General features: G+C 41.2%; 2 protein-coding genes and 1 pseudogene across 3 annotated transcripts in view; 1 reads left to right on the forward strand and 2 right to left on the reverse strand.

The window, feature by feature from the left end:
* The window catches only part of LOC114652426 (E3 ubiquitin-protein ligase TRIM16-like), a 1,019,527-nt gene that overhangs the window by 302,692 nt on the left and 693,505 nt on the right, over positions 1-23,330 (forward strand). The window lies entirely within an intron of this gene.
* The window catches only part of LOC114652555 (tripartite motif-containing protein 16-like), a 593,234-nt pseudogene that overhangs the window by 80,232 nt on the left and 489,672 nt on the right, over positions 1-23,330 (reverse strand).
* The window catches only part of LOC114644390 (fetuin-B-like), a 15,280-nt gene continuing 4,954 nt past the window's right edge, over positions 13,005-23,330 (reverse strand). Inside the window, exons 4-8 of the mRNA XM_051927969.1 lie at positions 20,394-20,481; positions 18,540-18,706; positions 15,970-16,074; positions 14,780-14,863; positions 13,005-13,666 (exon numbers count right to left, since the gene is read on the reverse strand). Coding sequence (XP_051783929.1) covers positions 13,235-13,666; positions 14,780-14,863; positions 15,970-16,074; positions 18,540-18,706; positions 20,394-20,481 — 876 coding nt within the window. The 3' untranslated portion in view covers positions 13,005-13,234. The remainder of the gene's footprint in view (positions 13,667-14,779; positions 14,864-15,969; positions 16,075-18,539; positions 18,707-20,393; positions 20,482-23,330) is intronic.

Below are 23,330 nucleotides of genomic sequence, written 5' to 3' on the forward strand. Positions count from 1 at the left end.
GTGATTTAGAAACACAAATATGTCTACTAAACCTTTTTTCTTTTGCATGTTCACTGTTGATAAATTTCTTCTGCTTACTTGTAAACAGCAGGTCATCTGAAATCTATTTTCCAGTCACTAGAACCTCATCGTACTTTTGTTTTTACTTTTCAGGATTGTCACTTTCAACATCACTCAGGGGAGGAATCATCTGAAACCTCAAACACTGGAACAACTACCTCGACCCCAATGTGAGTAGAATGGAGAATGTGCCGCTCGATAATGTCTGTTAGGTCTGTCACTGATCACTCTGGTTTGTGGGAGGCTCATCACAATTTAGTCACTTACAGTAGAGATGAACTAAGAAAACTAACTCAAACGTGATCCTACCTTGAAACTAAGACAGTTGAGAATCTTTATACTTTGCAAGTCTCTGTAGCCACAAGGATCCTCGTTTTGAACAATCATGCAAGTCTGTGACCGGGGCCTCCAGATGTTGTGTCTGTGTGTCCTGTGTGCGTCTGTGCACATCGACTGTTCAGGCATCAGACAACAAAACATGGACGTGTTCACAGAGGAGCAGAGTGCAGTGTCGTACTCACAATGGCACACAGAACAGGGGGCACATCCTCTGTCCTCGACTGTGTCCACAGAGCTCTGAGTCCATTCAGTTCTGGAGCAGAAATCTTCTTTTATCCACCACAGTTGTAGGCCCAGTGCAGGAGAATCGAGATCTAGAAGTGAGTTGTGGCCAAGACAGGAAAATAACCAGCCGTTCACTGACTCACCAACATCGAGCAGCAAGCTCTTCTCTACATGTTACATGAACATTGGCTAAGCACAATAAAGCCTTTACTGGATGGTGGAACTCAAAGAGTCAGTTGTAGGCATTTACTGGAGCTAGCGAGTGATAAATTAATGGATCAAGTTGATGAAGACATGAAACAGGTTCCTGCATGTTGAGTTCACGTATTGGCAGAGGAAATCCAAAGTCAGGTGATAGATGGAGTCAGCAGGGCTGATTATGTATCCGTAGCCATCAATGAATCGACAAACAACACAAACACTGCGCTTATGTCGGATATTTTAGTGGTTTGAGGTCCCTGAGCAGCTGCACATTTTACTTTAGGTGTCTCTTTTGTGCTTAACACAAACATGGTGTGATTATATAATGATGTTGTTGTGTACAGTAAAGCACAGACTCTGAAAGGTGGAGTGAATGATCGGATTTCATTATGAATTCTCTTTTAAACTTCATGTGCCTTGTTAACTTGAATTCAGCAGCTGCCCTTTCAAACTCTCGGCCTGTGTCTGATTTTAGAGATGTCTGATGTTTAAAATGACCGTAATCGTGTTAAATCAAGTTAACTTTACTGTCATGTGTACATAGGACAAGGAAATTCTTATTCAATGCAATACAAGTACAAATAATTATCCATCCATCCATTATCCAACCCGCCATATCCTAAATACAGGGTCACGGGGGTCTGCTGGAGCCAATCCCAGCCAACACAGGGCGCAAGGCAGGAAACAAACCCCTGGCAGGGCGCCAACCCACCACAGGGCACGCGCACACACATACACACACACACACACACCAGGCACACACCAGGGACAATTTAGAATCGCCAATGCACCTAACCTGCATGTCTTTGGACTGTGGGAGGAAACCCACGCAGACACGGGGAGAACATGCAAACCACGCAGGGAGGACCCGGGAAGCGAACCTGGGTCTCCTAACTGCAAGGTAGCAGCGCCACCGTTGCGCCCACAAATAATTAAATAGTACAAAATAGATACATACATACACAGTATATTTATACAATTGTTGTTCTTATGACTGACTGTTTAACAACTTTACGGCCTGTGGGTAGAAACTGTCCCTGAATCTCCCAGTTCAGCTCACATCAATTCAGTTGATTTTTGTGTTGCGCTCTTCACTGGCGCAGGCACAGAGTGTTGTGACAAATTCACAGATAAAATTCAAATCTGAAACTTTACAAGTGACTCACTAGATAAGGTGTGCGAGTGGCAAAGGCTCTAAAGGGATGAGCAAGAAAAGCAGCTGTGCAGGAAGGCCGAGGTCTTTAATGATCCTGTTTGACTTTCTAAGTCAGCGAGTGTTGTGTACGTCCTGAGATAAGGCAGCTCAGCTGGGTGCCATTGATGTTCTGTGCCACCTTCAGTGCCCTCTGCAGGGCTTTACACTCTTGAGCTGTGCAGGCGTCATGTCAGGATGTGGTGCAGCCATTGAGCGTCTACTCCACTGGGCACCAGTAAATGTTCAGGAGAGCAGATGGAGAAAAGTAAGATCTGGTCAGACATCTGAGGAAGAAGAGGCAACGGTGAGCCTTCTGGACAAGGGATGAAATGTGTTGTGCCCACCTCAGTTAGTCAGTGATGGTCACTCTGAGACATTTAAAGGTGCTCACCCTCTCCACAACATCTTGTCCGATGTCATAGTCAGTGTGGTCTGCTTTCTTCTTCCTGAAGTCTCTGCCCTGCTCCTGGTTTAACTTACATTTAGTGTGAGATTATTGACCTGATACCACTAAGTCAGCAGGTAGACCTCCTCTCATCATTGATGGTGATCTGAGTAAAATGGAGGAGTAACCAGGAAATTTCAAACACAAAAGGGGGCTCAACACACCACCTCATGTAGGGCAAGTGTTATAAGTCAGTATGGAGGATGTCCAGCTGCTGATCTCATATGCTGAGGCCTGTTGGGTAGGAAGTCCAAACCCTAATTCCAGTGTCATGGAGTCCTAAACTGAGGAGTTTGGTGGTCAGCTTTGCTTGTCCAACTTTATTAAATGCTGAGCTGTAGTCTGTAAACAGGACTTTGACTTTCACATTATCTACATGTGCCAGGGTGGTATGAAGAGTAAGGGATATGGCAAAGGATGTGGCATTTACTATGGAGCAGATGTGATGACAGGCAGAGTGGGGTTGGTCAGGATTATCTGGAATATTCTATTTAATGTGTCCCAGCACCAGTCTGTCAGAGCATTTCATCACAACTGGAGTGAGTGCCACCAGTGTGGAGTCATACTGAATATTTATTTTTATTTTCTTGGGCACTGGATTAATCGTTTGCCTTTTGAAGCAGGCAGGGACCACAGATTTTCTCAGGGAAACTGAAAACAATGCGTTAGAAGACGGCTTTGGGCCGAGAAAATGAGCAGAATTTGGTCAAAGGGCACTGAGTGGTGATCTTGGGTTTATCGAGCTTTCAGTTGCCAGCCCCCTGTATGGCACTCTATTTAGTGAAGTTTCCTTTTCATATTCAGATGTCACAAATGATCATCGGGATTTGATTTCTGATGTGTGTCCACTGTCCTGATTTGTCCTGATGTGAGGTCACCTTTGTACAAACCCTGCTTGGTGTCTCCAGTGCATTTTAATGACTTCTGAGAACTGTGAACATTTCAGGAGCTGATTGAACCCTTTGAGATGTCTTCCACTTTGTTTTCTGTTATCGTTAGCCCTGGTGGTCTCAGTCGTCCTTCTTCACGTCCTCTGAATCAGTTTATGTGTTGATATAAGCCGTCTCTGCCTCACTCTCTTATTCCTCCTGTAGTTATTATCTCTTTTTCATTATTCTTTTTTATTAAATGTGTACAAAGCTCCAGAGCAGCGGTCTCAGGGCAGGAGGGTCTTAAGCTTTCAAGGGTTACCTGTGCTTTGCATTTGGTGGGAGTTGAGATGTTCAATCCAAGGTTGGCATTTTATCACAAGTGAATTCCTCTCGTTATTTGTGTTGCCTACATCTGTAATGTGAAGAAATTGATAATAAAAAGAGACCTTTGTTATTGTTCAGTTGTTCTCTTTAAACCTTCAGACACACAGGATGAGAATTAGAGGGCAGATGAGCATCTGAAGTCCATGAGGTGTGTGTGTGTGTGTGTGTGTGTGTGTGTGTGTGTGTGTGTGTGTGTGTGTGTGTGTGTGTGTGTGTGTGTGTGTGTGTGGTGAGACCCCCTGAGCCTCCATCCTGAAACAGGCACAGCAGGCCGCTCAGTGAGATGTGAATGAAGGAGGCTTCAATGGCAGCCTGCTGTTTGAATGAACTTCACACACAAAGGTGCACTGAGCTATAGGAGACAGGACTCTGAGGTGGCCATAACTCACTTTATTTATTTAGTTATTTAAATGTAAGGTCCTGACCTGCATAATGTGCTGCATTACGAGATGAGAGCAAAATGTAACTGTTTACTATGCCAGCTGTCCTACAAGTAGATAGCATCTCATCCATGAAGAGCAGAAAAAGAAAGGGATGGAAATCCTGACTTGTCATCTTCATTTCATCCTCACAGTCAGCCTGCAGGAGTTGCATCTGGAGGAGGAGGAGGATATGGAGGATATGGAGGAGGAGGAGGAGGAGGAGGATTTGGAGGATTGGGAGGATATGGAGGAGGAAACCGTTGAAGATGATTTTTCTGGTCCTCTATAAGTCGGTAAGCATGTTTGGCCTACAGAAGTAAATGTTTAACGCATGGAGGGCTGACTGACTTGTTTGCAGGCCTAAAACCATTTGTGGATCCCACAGGTGTGTTGTGAGTTTAAGGAGAGAGGATGTCCCACCCTTGAAAACATCTCCTTCCATTTTAGCTCATGTTATTAGAATTTTATTAAAGTTCTGTTTAAGTTTATTTGACAAAGGAGGTCTCTTTTTTAATGGACAGGTATCTTCCACCTCCTCCTGTGTTTGACTCCTTCACCAGCTCTTTGATGGCTCACTGCAGCAGGACCTTCTCTCTCGTCTCTTTCTCTTAACTCACAATGTCACTGAACTCACATCAGATTCTCAAAAGTCTCCTATAAAACGTCCAGGACTTTGATCTTTTTTACTAATTTCATTAATTGTCTGTTTCTCTTTCAGCCCAAAAGGACCATCCCAGACCAATCATTTTCAAATAAGAAGAATTAAAAGAATGTCTTCTAAGTAAAATAAAGACAAGTGCAAGCAAACAAAAACCCTGCCTGCCTCTGTGTCTTCTTGTCTGACTCTCACTCTCTGATTTTCTACTTGATTTATTTTTTCTTGTCATGAACGTCTCTGTTAGTCTTTTACACCCTGAGGTCATTTTCAGTAATTTCCTCCTGACAGGAGAACACCATAATAAAGCCTTATTGTCCAATACATAAAGGAAGGACGGTGATATTTCACTAAAACCTGACAGATAACTTCTCAGATGTGATAGAATTTGTGTTTGTGTCGAATTTCAACTTTCATTTACTGAAACACTGATGGCAAAATACAAAAAAAACAAACAAACCTTAGACAGACCCTGTGATTTCTCCGTATTTTTTGTTATAAAATAAAGTATATTTCAAATTCAAGCAATGACAGGTCAGGTTTGTCACCTCTGAGGTGTTCCCAGACATGTCAACTGTACCTGTGAAAAGCTTCATGTTGATAACACAAAGAAATAAAACGTTACAGCAGTTGGCACCACGGGCAGCCCTCTCACCTCCAGAACCTTTTCAGGCAGGGATGCCCACAATATAAATATAAATAATGTAATATATATATATATATATATATATATATATATATATATATATATATATATATATATATATATATATATATATATAATAATATAAAACATTAATATCAAATATAAATAATTTCTCATGTATACACACAGACACACACATATCATAGATACTCACACACACACAAACACTAAACAAATGTTCTAACCTTTGCATTGTTCATTTTCTAAATGTTGGCATGTCATATATCATTGGAAACATCTCAGTCACGGATATCAAATGGTATAAAGCTTTCCAGGGCACGACCCACTGAGCCACAGTAACCCACCCAGAAACAGCAGCTGTTTGATGCCAGTCTCTGGTGGGCACATGCTGTTTTAAGGTGAATATCTCATGAACGCTGAACCACACGGTGACGTGCTTAGGCTTGTGTTACTCAGCAGAATCTGCTGTAAATGTTGATATATACGTTGTCTGTATTCACTGTTGCTTTATCAAGTTTTATACAACACACTAAATTCCCACTTGACTGGTGAGATGGACGTCTGGTATGCCAAGTCAGGGCAGGCCCATTGTTCAGACATTAGGCCTTATTTGGTGTCGATGGAATCGTCTCAGTCTCCGCTATCCCATGTTGTGAGTTTTGTGATGCTGTGACCCATCAGCCAGTGCCATCCAGAATCACCAGGTTTTTCATAGCTCATATGTGTGTGAGGGCTCGTGTTGACCAGGACTATCTGCTGTAAGTGCTGACATGTTACTTGTATATTTTTGCTGTTGCGTTGTAGAGTTATATTGAAGACCACGTGAAATTCACACGTGAGGGTTGTTCCAGGGTTTGGCCTGTGGTTGCCCTAGGCTCAGCTGTAGTTGGGGTTCAAGGTATCATTTGAAATCTACTGGTCGAGACCATTTGAGTGATGAATGTCACTTCAGTATTTCTTATGCAGATAAATTTCTAGGCTGGTTTAATTTCTCTGGTTGTTGGTGTACGACGCAGCAGAACGTATGATTTCATACCAGTTTATAAAGTCAGCTGTACTGACTCTAACAATGTGATCACTATGAGTGTGTGGTAGACACCCGTGACTTTCAAATGAGATGTGTGGTGTAGTTCATCTGTGTGATGCGGCACAAGGTGTTTTAAAACATTTCTGAACCCTTGACAGCCCGGTACCAGGACACTTAGGGTTTAAGAGGTTTGTTAGACTATCAGATACCACAGGCAGCTCTCAGCAACTATTTCAGTTCTCACTTTACTTGATTACAGCCAAGAAACAGGATTGGAGTAGTCGGCGAGATTCAAAGGCTGTTGATGTCTGTGTCCAAATCCCTTCAGTTATATTTGTGTTTCCTTGTAAGACATTCACTGGCATGTGGTTGTTGAAGGACGTTCTTCACTGAGGCGTTTCTGCTTCCAGGGCTGATTTTAATGAAGAGGTAGTCATCATCAACACTCAGTCAAACAGAACAAAACCATCCTCTGCCTTTCACAGCCTGACATGATGATTGTCTGTTTATCAGTAAAGTTTGAGTTCGTAAACTAAAAGATCACATGAAAAGTCAAAACATTTTAGGAAAGGGTTCATATTGAGAAAACAATTCAGAAAGGGTTCATATTGAGAAAACAATTCAGAGTATTATGGTTAAATTCCAGAAGTCAACATTTCCAGAATCTGAGGCAGAGATTGAAAACTCCCAAATAATAGCAGGTTATGATTTAAGGCCTGCAACTTCAGACAAAGCCTGAATACCACAAGAAAGGCTCACGGCCTACAAAACCACTGAAAGGGAGAGGACACCATAAAACACCTGGCTCAATGTAACAGAGCTATACATTTCTAAATTAGATTTATTATATTTTATAAATTAATGAAGTTAAAATAGGTTCAAAATTTTGAAAAGTACTGAGAAATTAAAAAGATAAACTAAAAAATAAATAAAGAATTCATACCCAAACATGTTAAAACAAATGCAAATACAATATACACTTTAAAAAGGTAAACACTTTGATAATTGAAAATGCAAAGGCAAAGGTCAAAAACAGCAAACCAGAAAACATCAAAATCCGACCCTGAAGAGAGAGATGAACAACGGGAGCTGATCGAGACGCGCCATGGGGGTCTCACACCACTGCACACGTCTCAGGCCTACTGGGGCCTTTGGTAAGCTGCACAGCAGCAACATTTACTCTGAGTAGCATATAAAACAACAGAAATACAAATTAAATCAAATTTCAAAGCAATTATGAAAAGATTCAAAGACTTTAATCACTTAAGGAAAACATCGACATTGATAAATAGGACAGAACAATCAATAATGAAACAAAGAGCTAAAATAAAGGAAATCGTGACTGAATAATGATTAGTAAAACTGTGACACAGCATTATTATTTATTTTATTTTTTAGTATTTTATTACTTTATGCATTTTTTATTATTTTTATTCACTTAATTTGTTTATTTTTTTGACCAGCAAACTCCTCACTATACCCGGGGTCGGGTGCTGATGGTCATCCTCCCTCTTGTAGAGCTTTATGAGATCTCTGGACATTTCATTTTGTTCTGCCAGTTTCCCATTTCTGGAGCCTGAAGCCAACAGGTAACATCTGGTGAGTCGCTGAGCTAAGGTGAGCGTCTTCTAGGCAGGTCACTCGTGGTATGGCCGGCTTCTTGGGCTTATTTTGGAGGCATGACACTCATTTTGCCTTTTAGAACTCCATTCCATAACAACAGGGTTGTGTGCTCAGCACTGTCCTGCTCTCTTTGTTCACCTAAGACTGTATGACCAGAGAAGACTCCAACTCCATTATTATGTTTGCTAATGACACCAACATCACAGGTCTGATGATAAGACAGCTTAGAGAAAAGAGGACTATCTGCTGACTCGGTGTGCTGACCATTCATATCAGTAAAGCCTTCAAGAGGCAGAAGATACGTCCATCTACCTCAGAGGGCATGTTGCTGAAAGGGTAGGCCAATGATTTTAAGTTAATGTCTGATTTGTAAAACGATTGCTAGAAACTGTAAAGGAGAACCAGTGTGTCCCTCAGTGTGACACAAATGTCAAGAAAAATTAATCTTCAAAGCAACACCAAAAAATACTTGAGTTATAAGGCAATTTCAGTAACTCTAGTCAAGTTCGATCGTCTTCTCGGCGCTCCACCAGAGGTTGTGAGTGACCGCGGCAGGGCCGATCCGAGGATCTCACTAAACCATCCAATCGGTAGTAGCGACGGGCGGTGTGTACAAAGGACAGGGACTTAATCAGTGTGAGCTTATGACCCGCACTTATTGGGAATTCCTTGTTTGTGGGAAACAATTGCAAGTCCCAGTCCCCATCACGAATGGGTGTTGGGATCAGAGCTTAAAATAACAGCCTGACATCCCGATCAAACTGAATGTGGGATGTGGGTGGAGTTGTCGGTGTTTGAGGGGTGGAGTTTTGAATATTGATGAGAAGGAGGAAGTTTTGTTTTGTGTTGTGTTGGCTTGTAGTGGGGCTCTCTCTTGGTGTTGGTCTCTGTTAACTTGAAAACAAGCACCTAATAAGTATTTTTAATAAAGTTAACTTTGGAGCCTGCAAGCCTTCTGTGTCGCTCCTTGCTGAAAATTAGGACAAGGGAATTCAGGGACAGGGTTTTACCCCAGAGCACGTTGCTCTGGCCCTGGAGCTTCACACCACTGAACACGAGGAAGGAGAAGCTCCCCTGTGTCACCCCGACCATGGTCCGGAGACAGGAAGGAAAGGTAACATGGGGTTCAACAGCTTACCCACGCCTCTCGGCGCCGGGTAGACACACGTTGATAAATTCAGACTACCGCACGTGCAGCCCCGGACATCTAAGGGCATCACAGACCTGTTATTGCTCAATCTCACTTGGCTGAAAGCCACTTGTCCCTCTTAGAAGTTGGATGCCGACCGCTCAGGGGTCGCATAACTATTTAGCAGGAGGGAGTCTCGTTCGTTGTCGGAATTAACCAGACAAATTGCTTCACCAGCTTAGAATGGCCGATCACCACCACCCACAGAATTGAGAAAGAGCTATCAATCTGTCAATCCTCTCCGTGTCCGGGCCGGGTGAGGTTTCCCGTGTTGAGTCAAATTAAGCCACAGGCTCCACTCCTGGTGGTGCCCTTCCGTCAATTCCTTTAAGTTTCAGCTTTGCAATCATACTCCCCCCGGAACCCAAAGAGTTTGGTTTCCCAGTTGGCTGCCCGGCGGGTCATGGGAATAACACAGGTTGGCATCGTTTATGGTCAGAACTACGATGGTGTCTGATCGTCTTCGAACCTCCAACTTTCTTTCTTGATTAATGAAAACATTCTTGGCAAATTCCTTCACTCTCGCTTGTCCGGTCCAAGTATTTCACCTCCAGTGGCGCAATACGAATGCTCCCAGCAGTCCCTCTTAATCATGGCCCCGGTTCAGGAAACCCACAAAATAGATCCAGAGTCCTATTCTATTTTAGGGGGTGGGAACCTGCTTGGAACACTCTAATTTTAAAGTAAACCCTTTGGACCCCGCAGGACAATCAGTCAAGAGCATCGAGGGGGCGCTGAGAGGCAGGGGCTGGGACAGGCGGTAGCTCGCCTCACGGCGGACCGCCAGCTCTATCCCAAGATCTAACTACGAGCTTTTTAACTGCAGCAACTTTAATATACGCTATTGGAGCTGAATTACCACGGCTGCTGGCACCAGACTTGCCCACCGATGGATCCTCATACAAGGATTTAAAGTACACTCATTCCAAGGAGGTGGATTTCACTCAAGTGGGCACCAAAAAAGTTTAGTGCGCATATGCAGAGCTCCTCCCATTTACACTATGGGGGAAGATTAGGGTTATGGGAAGGTCATCTGACTCAAATAATGTAAGGGCGAGCAAGTTAACTCCACCTGCTAGGAACTCCTGGGCGAAGGCTCCGGGCTACAGAGATAGACGACTCGACAAATCTCCGGGACTTCGTGTACAGCTCGTAAAATGATGTAACGTCTCTAAATGGCTCCGTCATCACCCATGCTTTTAAGACAGAGTCGCCACTGAAACTGTACACTCATGTTAAGAAACTGACAAAAAAGCAAGTTCATCCACCGAAGTGAAAGCAGCCCACAACCATCCTTAAAGGCAATATCCGTGTGAATGGAAAAATATACCAGATAGTAACGTAGGAAAGCATTACGTGTTTCAATAAAACGTTTCTCACTTCATCTTGGGAATTTCCACTCTCTGAGGTATATGTTGATTGATCCCAATATATTCTTCTTCTTCTTCTTTCGGCTGCTCCCGTTAGGGGTCTCCACAGTGGATCATCTTGTTCATATGTTCCTGTCCTCTACAGCAGTGATTCCCAAACTCGGTCCCCCCTTTGACTGCAGGTTTTTGTTCCAACTGGATTCCTAATCAGTGACAACACCTGATAGCACTGATCTCATTTAATTAGCTGGGATTATTTTTCTTTTATTCTACATTCAGAAAAGCACAGCAGCATGATTTTTACATTTATAAGACATTTAGAAATACTTCTGCTTTTGCAATAGATTTAAATGCTAAACTTTCTTTAGTTGATTTTATTTTATTTTGCTCTTTCTCTGTGCAGTTTTTCCCCCTTCGTTGTATCTTATTAATGATAATTAAAAACGAGCCGAGCAGACACCCCGATAGACAACACTGAAGGATCAAAGTCTGCAAGTACTTTAGCATCAGACCCACTAATTAGTAAATAATGGATTAATTAAACAATTAGAACACTTAGAAAAGTAGAATGAAAATCAAGATGAAAATACTGTTAAAAAGAAAAAAAATACATTATCCCCATATAACTACTTGGTACATTTTAATATATATATATTATATAAACTTACTTTTCTCATTTCCATATTGTTCCCAAAACACAGGACTTGGCTAATAATTAATAATATAATAATTATTAAAAATAATTTCCCCTTGGGATTAATAAAGTATCTATCTATCTATCTATCTATCTATCTATCTATCTATCTATCTATCTATCTATCTATCTATCTAATAACCGTTCACTTAATTATTAGCCCAGCAGTCCCATTAAAACCAGAAGCTGGTTGGAACACAAACCTGCAGCCACAGTGGACCCCCAGGCCCGAGGTTAGGACACACGGCTCTACATCTTGGTCTGTCAGAAAATCTGGGACAAATGTCAGCCTTCCAAAAAAGAAACATAATGTTTTCAAATAGGACTAAATATTAATTTCACGTCTTTGAAATAGTTTGAATCTTGAAATGTAACCAGTAGTCTTTAATGGTGTATTGTGTTGAACTTAATTTAAATGTTGAACTAAACAGGCAGCAGGCTGCCCCAGTGACTCAACAGACCAACAGCCTGGATCTTGTATGGGTGGCCTTCCTGTGCTCTCCCCATGCAGGTGTGGATTTGGCGTCGGGTTATTTCCGTATTCCTTGCACACCCCTAAAGACCTCCAGGTTACATTGACTAGCAAACACAACTTTGCCCAGGATGAAATAGACCTTCCAATAGGACTTGCTGTTTCCTGCCAATATGTCCAGTGCTTCTGGGGTGGGCTTTGTCCTTGAACTGGTTAAAGTGGGTTTGTTATGTGGGTGATTCTCTTTGAAATTCTGTACTATTGTAAAGTGTGTGACTCGTTTTCCATATCTGGTCTTATAATTGTCACACTCAGAAGTAAAAATAATAGTTAATAAAATGTCTTCCTCCAGCCATCTCAATTTTCTGCACTAAGATGATTGTCCAATGTTAACAGATTTGTCACTTAATAATATAACAAGAGGAGATCGACATCTTAGACTGCATACTTTTAAAATCTGATAAGTGACAAAGTAGATGATAGATGACAATGTAATGTGAATTTACAGGAAATGACCGCAGTTTCTTGAATGTAACCGTCTATTGTCAAGCTCACTTAATCCAGTTAAAGAGAAATGGTGGCCAGAGCCTACCACAGCCACTTGTGTATGGAGCACCCGTACAATTTAGGACTTTATTTGTAGTAATGCAGCTTAATTAAATGTATTTGTATTATCATCAGTCCTGCAGTAAAGTAATCCCCTAAAGATAAAATTCAAATACTAAATAAGGGTGTTGGATCCAATTGCAACACAGTTATTGATGCTAAAGATGACAGGTGTAGGCAGAGACCTGCTAAAATACACTCAAAAACAGAGATCTGTCACTCGATTATGGGATTGGTTACAGTAAACGCTTTTGGATCGGCTTATCCTTGGACCTGGAGGGCCTCCTTCACTTCCCTTTTTTGGACTGAGTCATCCATTTTGAAGATGGGCCTTCTTACATGGTGCGTTAACAGGGATTCTCTGACTTCGAGTGACTGGACAAGACCAAAGATGCATTTTCATGATTAGATCCGAAGCTCCAAATATAAACTGTACTAGGCACACGGACTCTGAGCACTCATTTCTTCAGGATGAAATTTAATGAATTAAAAGGTAGACACAGAGAAAGCAAAGGCAATGAGAAGCTGTGGATGACAATAAAAGAACTTGAATATCCATTTACTTAATATTTATCCCAAGAGGGCACTTTTATTATTTTTTCTAATTAATTCATAGTTAATGTTAACATGACAATTTTCACTATTTTCATTTTGCTCATTTTTGCTCTAGAACCTTCACATTATAAACAATACAGTATGCTTTACTTTACAATAAGAGGCTATTTCCCATATCCTGAAATATCATCACCTTTGATTAAAAGGGTGATTGGGACATGCAATGCTTAGTATTATTTGGAAACTGCATGGAGTTCTGAAATCCACTTTATTGGCAGTTTCGGCTCGCCAGGGCACACGTTAGAACTTCTGCTTTTGTTAGGAAAAGGAAGGATGTCGGTTTTCTTGGCAGACTCTGGAATCTTTAGAATAGGCTCTGGTAAATCAATGGGATCTGTTGTCTGGGGAAGAATGAACACAGAGCCGATAGATGATTTGTGAGATTCGACATCACGAGTGGAGCGATGGTGATCACCTTGCTGTTGGCTGGGCCCACGGTTTGCGTGTTCAGCAGATCCTTGATTGCGCTGGTGAAATGTTGGGCAGCCAGGCCCATGTACGTGTTCTTGTTTTCCTTCTTGCTGGTCTTTGTCTTTTTTGTCATGGCCATGTCCACCCTGCTGTTCTCTCCCTTTTCCATGTTCATGTTCAGATCTATGCATATCCTACAATTGAAATATTAACATTAGTATGCACACATGCCTGCACCACAAGCACACATATACATATAGTATGTATCTTTATTCTGTATGTTGTGCACTCATATGATGTTAGAGTTAAAGGGGACACCAAACAGGTCGATGTCCTTCTTGTTATCCTCACAAGTCCAGAAATAAAGAAAATAATTACTGGCAAATATGGACGTTGGCTAGAAATGCAAGTAAGAATTTCACTTCCACTGTACATATGACAATACTGCTAGTAATAATAAATGAACTGGCTTTACACCAGGCATATGGAGTGGCAGTAAATAATATAAAGGTAGGAGTTGTCGAGGGGAACATCGGGTCACAAACAGCAATAAGCCCCCATCGATCAAGGGCAGGGTGCACAGCCCCTTGATTTGGGACAGAAAGTGTGCTACGACTACCATAGGTGGGCTCTACAAAGATCAAGGTTTCTACAGGCCTCCTGCCTTTAGAGCCATATTAGTGGTGCCCATGAATGCTGTACTGGCCCCCAACCCATGTGGGAAGAGATCTGGGAGGGACACCAAATGTAGATTTGACCCCTCAGATATCCTGGGTAAGTTCTGAAACAATCCTTGGACAGTTCACCACATCTGTGAACCCTGGCAGGAATGGCTCACGAGCAGATTGGCTTCAAGCCCCTCGTCATGTATTGAAGATGAGGCGGCCAGCCTCGGCCAGTGCTGAGGTCTTCTCACTTTGTATTGGAGCTTATCTGAATGAACGTTGATAGATAAGTATCGCAGGACGTACGTGTGAAACACGGCTAACATTTGTTGGCAATTCCAGTATTATCTTGTCCACCAATATAGAAGAACCTTAGAGGTTAAAGAGCCCTTTGTGAATTCTTTTATACTGCAAAACAGTTGGAAAGGCAGAGATTAACAAACCGCCATCAGAGGTACTTTACAGCTTTAGAGCCTGGCCTGCAAAAACCAAAGTCTCCATTTTTGATGAAGTTGTTGCTCTTGTCTCATTATGTCACCTCCCTATAATTCTGTGTTCTACATCTCTCAGGTCCTCAAGTGGCTGTCTGAGGAGAAGATGTTATATTCGAATTGGATTTGGATTTCAGAAATAGCACATTACCTGCGTTGTATAGATTTCACAATTCACTGAAGAAGTCGGCCCTGCAGCAATTACCATTTCAGAACCTTTGCAGAGTCCAAATTGCTAGGAAATAAATAAATAAATAAATAACAATTAGAAAGTAATTATAAGGGAGACGCTGAATTCTTACAGAAAGGCAGTGTCATACACTCATCAAAATATAAAGAGATCATGAGATTAACATATTAAACCACCTATGAACCTACTGATAGAGAAACATAGGTTGAAACAAAAACACCTACTTAGTATTTGTATTATTAATATTGTTATTAGTAGCATAAAAAGTCTAACAGTGAATACGCAATAAGTGTGACGCCCTTTCTGTCCTGGACAGACCTGTGAAGTTCAGAGATAAGATAACCAAAGCTAATATTATCTGAGAAGTTGCGCTCTATTGCACTCTTCTAGATTTCCTTTCTTGAAGCATCAGTGTGTCAATAGTTGTTCCTACCATCAGCTCATTAAATGAAAGGTTGATTCCATTTTCTAACTTTTCATTTTCATTTGTCAATTTTGACTTAGGAGTTTAGAATTCACATTTGATCAGTTTCATACACATTCCTAGCTGTAGTTACGTATTACCCAGACTCTTCTCCCAAAAGCAATATAAATTCATCCTGGATGTGATCCCAGCTGACTGAAGGTCATCAGATGTAATAATATAACATTCTTAAGTCTGCTTGATCCAATTCAGGGCCACAGGGGACTAAAGCCTAACCTGTCAGGACTTGGCACAGGGTAGCAAACAGCCCTCGACCGGGCGCCTGTCCATGGCAACTCCCACTCACAGTATTTAGTGTAAAAGTTTACGAAATGATTACAGGTATTTGTGTTGGGATTATCCAAACCTTCAAGTATATTGACTTTTGATAATGCATTTCTGGATGTCCTTAAAACAAGATCAGGTGAGCATAACTCCTACGGGCATTCATCAGGATGCACTGTTATTTACAGCAATGACTTATGTTCAGACAATTTAAAAATTGATTTGGTAGAAATCACAAAGTCACAAAGGAAGCTTGCCTTGCTAACTGTACACACTGCCTTTAGGAGACTGAAAATGGCAATTAGAAAAGAAGTCCGATAAAAAACAGGGACGAACGTTAGGGTTAGGGATTACAACTTGTGCTCTAAAGTGTATGTTAGCTTAAAAGAAAAGATTGACTTACTTTGTCAGGATTTTCAATTTCACATATAAAATCTGCAGTCAGATTTTCTTTAGTGCATCCTGTTTCATAGATCGTGTACTCGACATTGAAAGAAACCCCACGAAGCTGTTGAAATAGAAAGACAGAGAGATTGCAAATTTGTATTATTTGACATTTCAACAAAATATGAACGGCAGGATTTGTAAGAAGAACAAAAATGTTTTCTGTTTGCAATCAATTACTTGATCAGCATCCAGCAACAAGTTACTTTCAATAAGAGAGTTCTGCACATTAAAATTAATTCAAAAGCTAAAAACCAATTTACTAAGTCGCTTATCTGGGGAAGGGTTTGAGTGCAGCAGGAGACCATGACAGTAATCATAGGGCAACAGGGAGGAAGAACACGGAAACAGAGTGCCAGTCCATCACAGGGTGAACACACACACACACAGACACACACACGCACGCACACACACACAGAGACACACACACGCACGCACACACACACAGAGACACACACACACACAGACACACACACCCACACACACACACACAAACATACACACACACGCACACACACGCGTACACACACACACACACACGTGCGCACACACAAACACAGACACACATACACACACACACACACACACACACACACACACACACACACTCACACACACACCCACACACACACACACACACACACACACTTTACGTCCACTTTAGCAATGCCAGTTCTCTTACGTTTAATCAGCTCTGTGTTCTACATGGAGTCTGCATGTTTCCCCCGTGTACTTACACATTGACTGCTATCGGTTTTACTGTATTTACAGACTCAGAACATTTGCTCAGTTTCGTTATTACCATATTGTCAGAACGAGGAACTCATCATGAGTTAAAGAATTCAATCGTTTGTGGCACTTCAATCTGCTCCATCACAGAACTTTTCCTTTTTCAGTTTTCTACATTTTTTTTAAATCATACATGAGTAAGACACGCTATGGAAAGCTGGCTTGGCTCTTTCAAAAATCAAAACTTTTATTAAAAATGCAACATAGTATAATCAGTTCACTTCTGATTTATTGTACAATTAAACTCTTATGTGAGCTTTTCACCAGGCTGCCATTTGGTGTGCATCTCTCTCCTTAGGATTAATAAAACAGCAACATAACGTATTTGCTGGATTTGGCATTGAGTTCTCATAACTCACCCATGACAGCTGCTTCAAGCAGACAAACAAGAAACAAGCAATAAACAAATCCTTATCTCAAGAACACAGGATCTGAAATCTCTGACAAAATGTGTTATTTCCGGCTTACTTTTGTTGTAACAAACTTGACTCAGAATTTCACATTTTCTTAAATCCAAACCTTTGCTACTTCATAGTGACATATTTGGTCAGTTTTAAGGTACTCATTGGCTCCATTATAAAACACTACAGCAGGCTAGTTATTTTCTTAAATTGATAAAATCTGCTTCACTTTAGAACACAGTTTCATGTGCTAAACTAATATATACGGTGACTGTGAAGAAACAACTTGGACTTGAAAAATATCAAACGTATTCTTTAAGGGGTGGCAGGGAATGCGCTGGCACTTCCAATGGATGCAATATGTTACTAAAATTAGTCTGTAACAAATGATGCCTTTTTTCTTAAAAGGTTTATAAGGCCTCAGTTAATATAAATATGCTCATAACAGACAACTGCGATAATTAAAACCATTTAACCCCAAGTCAATTTTTCTTGCATGTTGCCAGTCCTTCAAACAAACAGAGTAACATTCTGCATGGCGTCTATTAGGATTAGTTGCCTGTTGTACGTGTTTCCTGAATGAGGTTCCCTTCCATTTGTGTACTCCGTATGCAGTCATTCCCTCTTTCGCATATCAGACAGTTGCTCCTGTAGACAAACAGCTCGTCAGTAGCAAGTCAGAGCTGGTGAAATGGCTGGCCACAGAGTTGTAGACGTGTGCACGTGACTTATACCTGAATGTGTGGCCGTCTGGACAAACCTCAATCACACATCACACACCACTGAAAGAAAAGATTTAATAAACAAAGATGTCTCTTTGATTTAGTAACTCTGAACATGTAGAGTTTCTTTCATTTAAATATTGTTAACAGTATTTGTGTACTTCTTCATAATTTCAAAGTTTTAAATTTGCTATTGTAAGTGAAATTTAGTTTATATTTTAACTTTATATTACAATTTATGATATGTGACTTGGCTTATGATATAAATATGTAAAGTTAATAACAATTCTTTACATTTATATAGTGCTTTTCTCACAAGTCAAAGCACTTTACAAACAGGAGGCCCTGAGATGGACGCCTGTGATCTCCATACTGTGAGACAGCAGAGCTACCACTGCGCTACACAAAGCTGTTACTGTACATTAAATTCATTTATTTTTTATGGCTCATTTGTCCCAAGCCCATCAATTTAACTGTCAGACTCCTCCAATGGAGTCCATGTTAGGTGAGAGAAAACCTAAACTAGCACTATGGTATCACTAGAAGCGAGATCACCTAACTTGTTTGTTCACTTATACTGTACAGTGGGACGTGGCACACCAAATATTTCATATTACCTGTGTGTTGCCTCTTAAAATTTCTTTCACAGCAAATGCTCTGGAGTTGTTGCTTTCTTTGTTATATTTAAAAAGTGTTTGTTTTGCGTAACCCATCAGTCTGTCATTTCCTTTAGAGACTCGCAGAGGACAGTCTGGACACATCGACAAGACAGTTTTGCTTGAAGCTACAGAAATATAAAAACAGAAACTTTATTAATGAAAAATATTTGAGAAATGCAAAAAAGAGAAACAAATATTATTTCAAACTGTACTTCAGGCTTTTAAATTCAAGATTTACACTTATTATAGTGTTAACTAATGTGAAGTCATTTAAACAATGTATTAATGGAGTTCCTTCAGAATCTTGGAAAGTGAGAGGATGCCTGAGGAGTGCAGAAGTGTACTGGTACTGATTTTTAAGAATAAGGGGGATGTGCAGAGGTGTAGTAACTACAGGGGATAAAACTGATCAGCCACGGCATGAGTTTATGGAATAGCGTAGTGGAAGGTAAATAAAGAAGTGAGGTGATGATTAGTGAGCAGCAGTATGGTGTCATGCCAGGAAAGAGCACCACAGATGTGATGTTTGCTCTGAGGGTGTTGATGCAGAAGTAAACAGAAGGTAAGAAGGAGATGCATTGTGTCTTTGTGGACATAGAGAAAGGACATAACACGGTGTCTAAAGAGGAGTTGTGGTATTGTATGAGGAAGTCAGGAGTGGCATGTATGTAAGAATGGTACAGGAGATGTACAATGCAAGTGTGACAGCGGTGAGGACTGCGGTAGGAGTGATGGATGTGTTTAAGGTGGAGTTAGGATTACGTCAGGGATCGTCTCTGAACACTTTCTTATTTGTAATGGTGATGGACAGGTTAACAGAGAAGATTAGACAGGAGTCCCTGTGAACGGTGATGTCTGCAAATGTAATGAGAGTAGGGAGCAGGTTGAAGAGACCCTGGAGAGGTGGAGATAAACTCTAGAGAAGAAAGAAATGATGGTCAGTAGGAACAAGACAGAATATATGTGTGTCAATGAGAGGGAGGTCAGAGGAATGGTGAGGATGCAGAGAGTAGAGTTGGCAAAGGTGGATGAGTTTAAATACTTGGGATCAGTACTGAGTACCGGGGAGAGTGGAAAAGAGGTGAAGAAGAGAGTGCATGCAGGGTGGAGTGGGTGGAGGAGAGTGTCAGGAGTGATTTATGACAGACAGGTACCAGCCATAGTGAAAGAGAAAGTCTACAAGACAGTACAGTAGTGAGACCATCTATGTTATATGAGTTGGAGATGGTGGTACTGCCAAAAAGACACGAGACAGAGCTGGAGGTGGCAGAATTAAAGATGTTAAGGTTTGTGTTGGGTTTGACAAGGATGGACAGGATTAGGAATGAGTACATTAGAGGTTCAGCTCAGGTTGGATGTTTTGAAGACAAAGCCAGAGAGGCGAGAATGTGTTGGGTTGCACATGTGCAGAGGAAAGATGCTGGTAGAAGGATACTAAGGATGGAGCTGCCAAGCAAGAGGAAAAGAGGAAGGCCTAAGAGGAGGTTTATGGATGTGGTGAGAGAGGACATGCAGGGGGGTAGGTGTAGCAGAGCAAGATGTGGAAGACAGGAAGATATGGAAACAGATGATACACTGTGGCGACCTCTAACGGGAGCAGCCAAAAGAAGAAGAAGAAAATTAATGGTGTTCCTTCCTGGGCCAGGTCCTGACAAGAGTTGCTCCCCTTCCAGAATTTGTACCTAGACTTTTCACAGATTATGAATGCTAACACCCTAAATTACAGTTGTATACTTAGGGCTTTTATAGAAAAAAATGACATCACAAAAAAGAAAAACAAAACACAAGGTCACTGATGGAAAAGTAACTTACGTGCTATGAGAGTGCAGGCATAGCTGTGCAAGAGGACTTCACGGGATACTCTGTTAATGTGTATCACTGCATGACAGTCTCCATAAAGCTGTAAGATATGAACAATGAACTGGTTGTTAAAGTAGTTCATTTTGTTTGACTGTATTGCTAGTTTTAATATCTGTGCCATCATTACTGGTCAGCTGCTCATTGTTGCTGTCATTAGACAGAGTTCATGCAGGCGACAACATCTTTCTTCCAAGACTCCCGATCTTGCATTTCTCGTTCAGTTTCGTCTGGTGACGATGTAATATCGTGATTGATGATATTGGCGATGTACTGTGCATATGTTATTATTGGGCAACTGATTTTAGGTATTCCGAGCCTCTCAGGTGGTTCGTATAGGGCATACTTTCTTATGGGTTCTGCAGAGTTTCGTCGGAGCATGTGTCCTATCCATATGAATTGCCTGTTGATGACGATTTCTAACATTGGTTTTAGGTTTGCACAACTATAGATTTCTGTGTTTGAGACGTGGTCAGTATGCTTTACAGGCGGAGTGGTGGCTCTGAGGCTAGGGATCTGCACTGGCAATCGGAAGGTTGCCGGTTCGAATCCCATAAATGCCAATAGGGACTCTGCTCTGTTGGGCCCTTCAGCAAGGTCCTTAACCTGCAATTGCTGAGCGCTTTGAGTAGTGAGAAAAGCGCTATATAAATGCAAAGAATTATTATTTATAATCAGTATGATTCTGTAACAATTCATTTTGTAACTATCTAAGGTTCTTTTGATTTGTTCGCTCAGAGTGCAAGTTTCACTAGCATACAGAAGAATGCTCAGGCATGAGGCAGTAAATATCTGGATCTTTAGTTGAGTTGGTAGGTTGGTTTGCCAGATACTTTTTATTAACTTCCAGAAGGCTCCCCAGGCTTGGGCCTTTCAAGTTCTAACATCGTTGATTGTATTGGCAAACACTGATTCTAAATATCTGAAGTTGGCCACAATCTTGATTTGTTCTCCTCTGAGCTCTAATGGTAAATGAGGAGCAAAATAAGGACTTATTATCATTTGTTCAGTTTTATTATTATTTATTTTGAGATCGACATAATTGGCTATTCAACATATTTTCTGTTGCTATTGCTGTTGTCTCTTGTGGTCATCCATCTCTTAAAGTGCTATGTCGTTGGCATAGTCTGTCATTGAGCAGCTGCCGAAGCATTTGCAGGCTTTGTCCAGGGTGTGTAACAAGGCAAAATTGCTCTTCTGAGTTACGCTTGACCTAATTAACCAGAATTATAAATAGAAATGGTGCCAATACATCTCCTTGGAGGACTCCTGGGGGGTATTTTTCGTACGTCGCTTAAACCATCCGAGATCAGGTGCCTCATCTTGGATGAGTTAATGCCAGTGAAACTCATCCAGATAAGTCGGTTTTTCAAACGCAGCTGTGTATTAGATTAGTCGAGCTGGATCTAATCATACGAGATGAATGCGCGCGCCTGCGCTGAGTGAAAAGCCCATATATATTGAGTCTAGAAAACATGATCAGCAAGTCTTTGATAGGCTGTAACAAAATGACAAAAGAAAGGAGCGCATTTTTTTTTTTCACACACGCGGCGCATGACCTTTTATTCGAAGGACACCAAGAATTTCAAGATTTAATATACACACCGGTAACATTGCAAAAGCAGCCCAGACCAGAAAAGACGGCTGGCAAAAAGTGGCCGAAAAAATGAAACGCTAAGTAGTGTACATTGTACTTAGTGAATGCAGCGTTTCATTTCCTATGTGTCAGATTAATTATTATTTAATATGTCATAATTCCAGATCAAACGTGAGCACAAGGAGAACATGGGAACAGGTTAAAGTGAAGTACAAGAATATACTTCAAACTGGTAAATATTGGTATATAACTATTTAAAGAATTGTTGACATAAAGAATCATATATAATTTAAAAAACATTAATTTTAAAGCTAATAAGAAGGCAGACAAGCAAAAAACAGGTGGAGGTCCACGCGGTCCAGACCTAACCCCTGCAGAAGAGTTGGCTCTCCAGCAAAATGCCCATCGCCCTGTTTCTGAGGGCATTCCAGGGTGAAGCTCCTCCTCAGAACCAGTAGCAGGAAGTGGTGGTCACTTCATTTCAGGTAAAGGATGGTCATTGCATATTTGTCCTCCATTTGTGCTATAGGTATGTTCCATATAGCCCTCTTTTTTGTTGGGTCAGTTGCAGGGAATGTCATATCCTTTGAACCTGTGTCTGACCAACGAGATATTGACGAAGGTCAAATATTTGATGAAGACACTGTGTCTGATTATTCATCAGGAGGAGAGGTACACTTTCCAAATAATGTTTGATCGAACTCCACTCTGATCAGTCCCATGTGCCCCAATCACATTTGGAAATCCTGGTAATGAGAATGTTAGGCTGATTGTGAGATTCTTTATGGAACTGTGGGTGTTTTAGCCTGTGTGTTACCTACCTGCAATGGCATGAAACGCCTCTTTTATTGTCTGCACACGCAGGTGTCCAGGAAACACAATGAAAACCTGAAGGAAATGTTTCAGAGCCAAACAGACTTTACGAATTGCCTGGCAAACTGCACTTTTAGTTAGATGTCCCGCATCACCTACAGTATATAAAAAAAGTGCCACTTGTAAAAAACCTCAAAGCAATGCCTACTGTCTGTGTGGTTGTGAGAGCCCGACTTCGCCGAGTTTGACTTCGAATATACGGAGCTAATAAATCTTTGAGGTACAATATTCCCCCTCGGCTAAAGCGGAATCTTTTGTACAGAATTTCCTCCGGGGGCAATAAAAGATCTTGCGGATCGCGCATAACCCTCTTTATATGAAATTCTCTTCCTATAATTTGCACACCAATATCAATTGGTCGCTCATTCATGAACGGCGAAGCCCTGACTGGATGACTTCCACGCACCGTCACTGATCACGTG

This window comes from Erpetoichthys calabaricus, chromosome 5 (genome assembly GCF_900747795.2).
Source record: "Erpetoichthys calabaricus chromosome 5, fErpCal1.3, whole genome shotgun sequence".
NCBI lineage: Eukaryota > Metazoa > Chordata > Cladistia > Polypteriformes > Polypteridae > Erpetoichthys > Erpetoichthys calabaricus.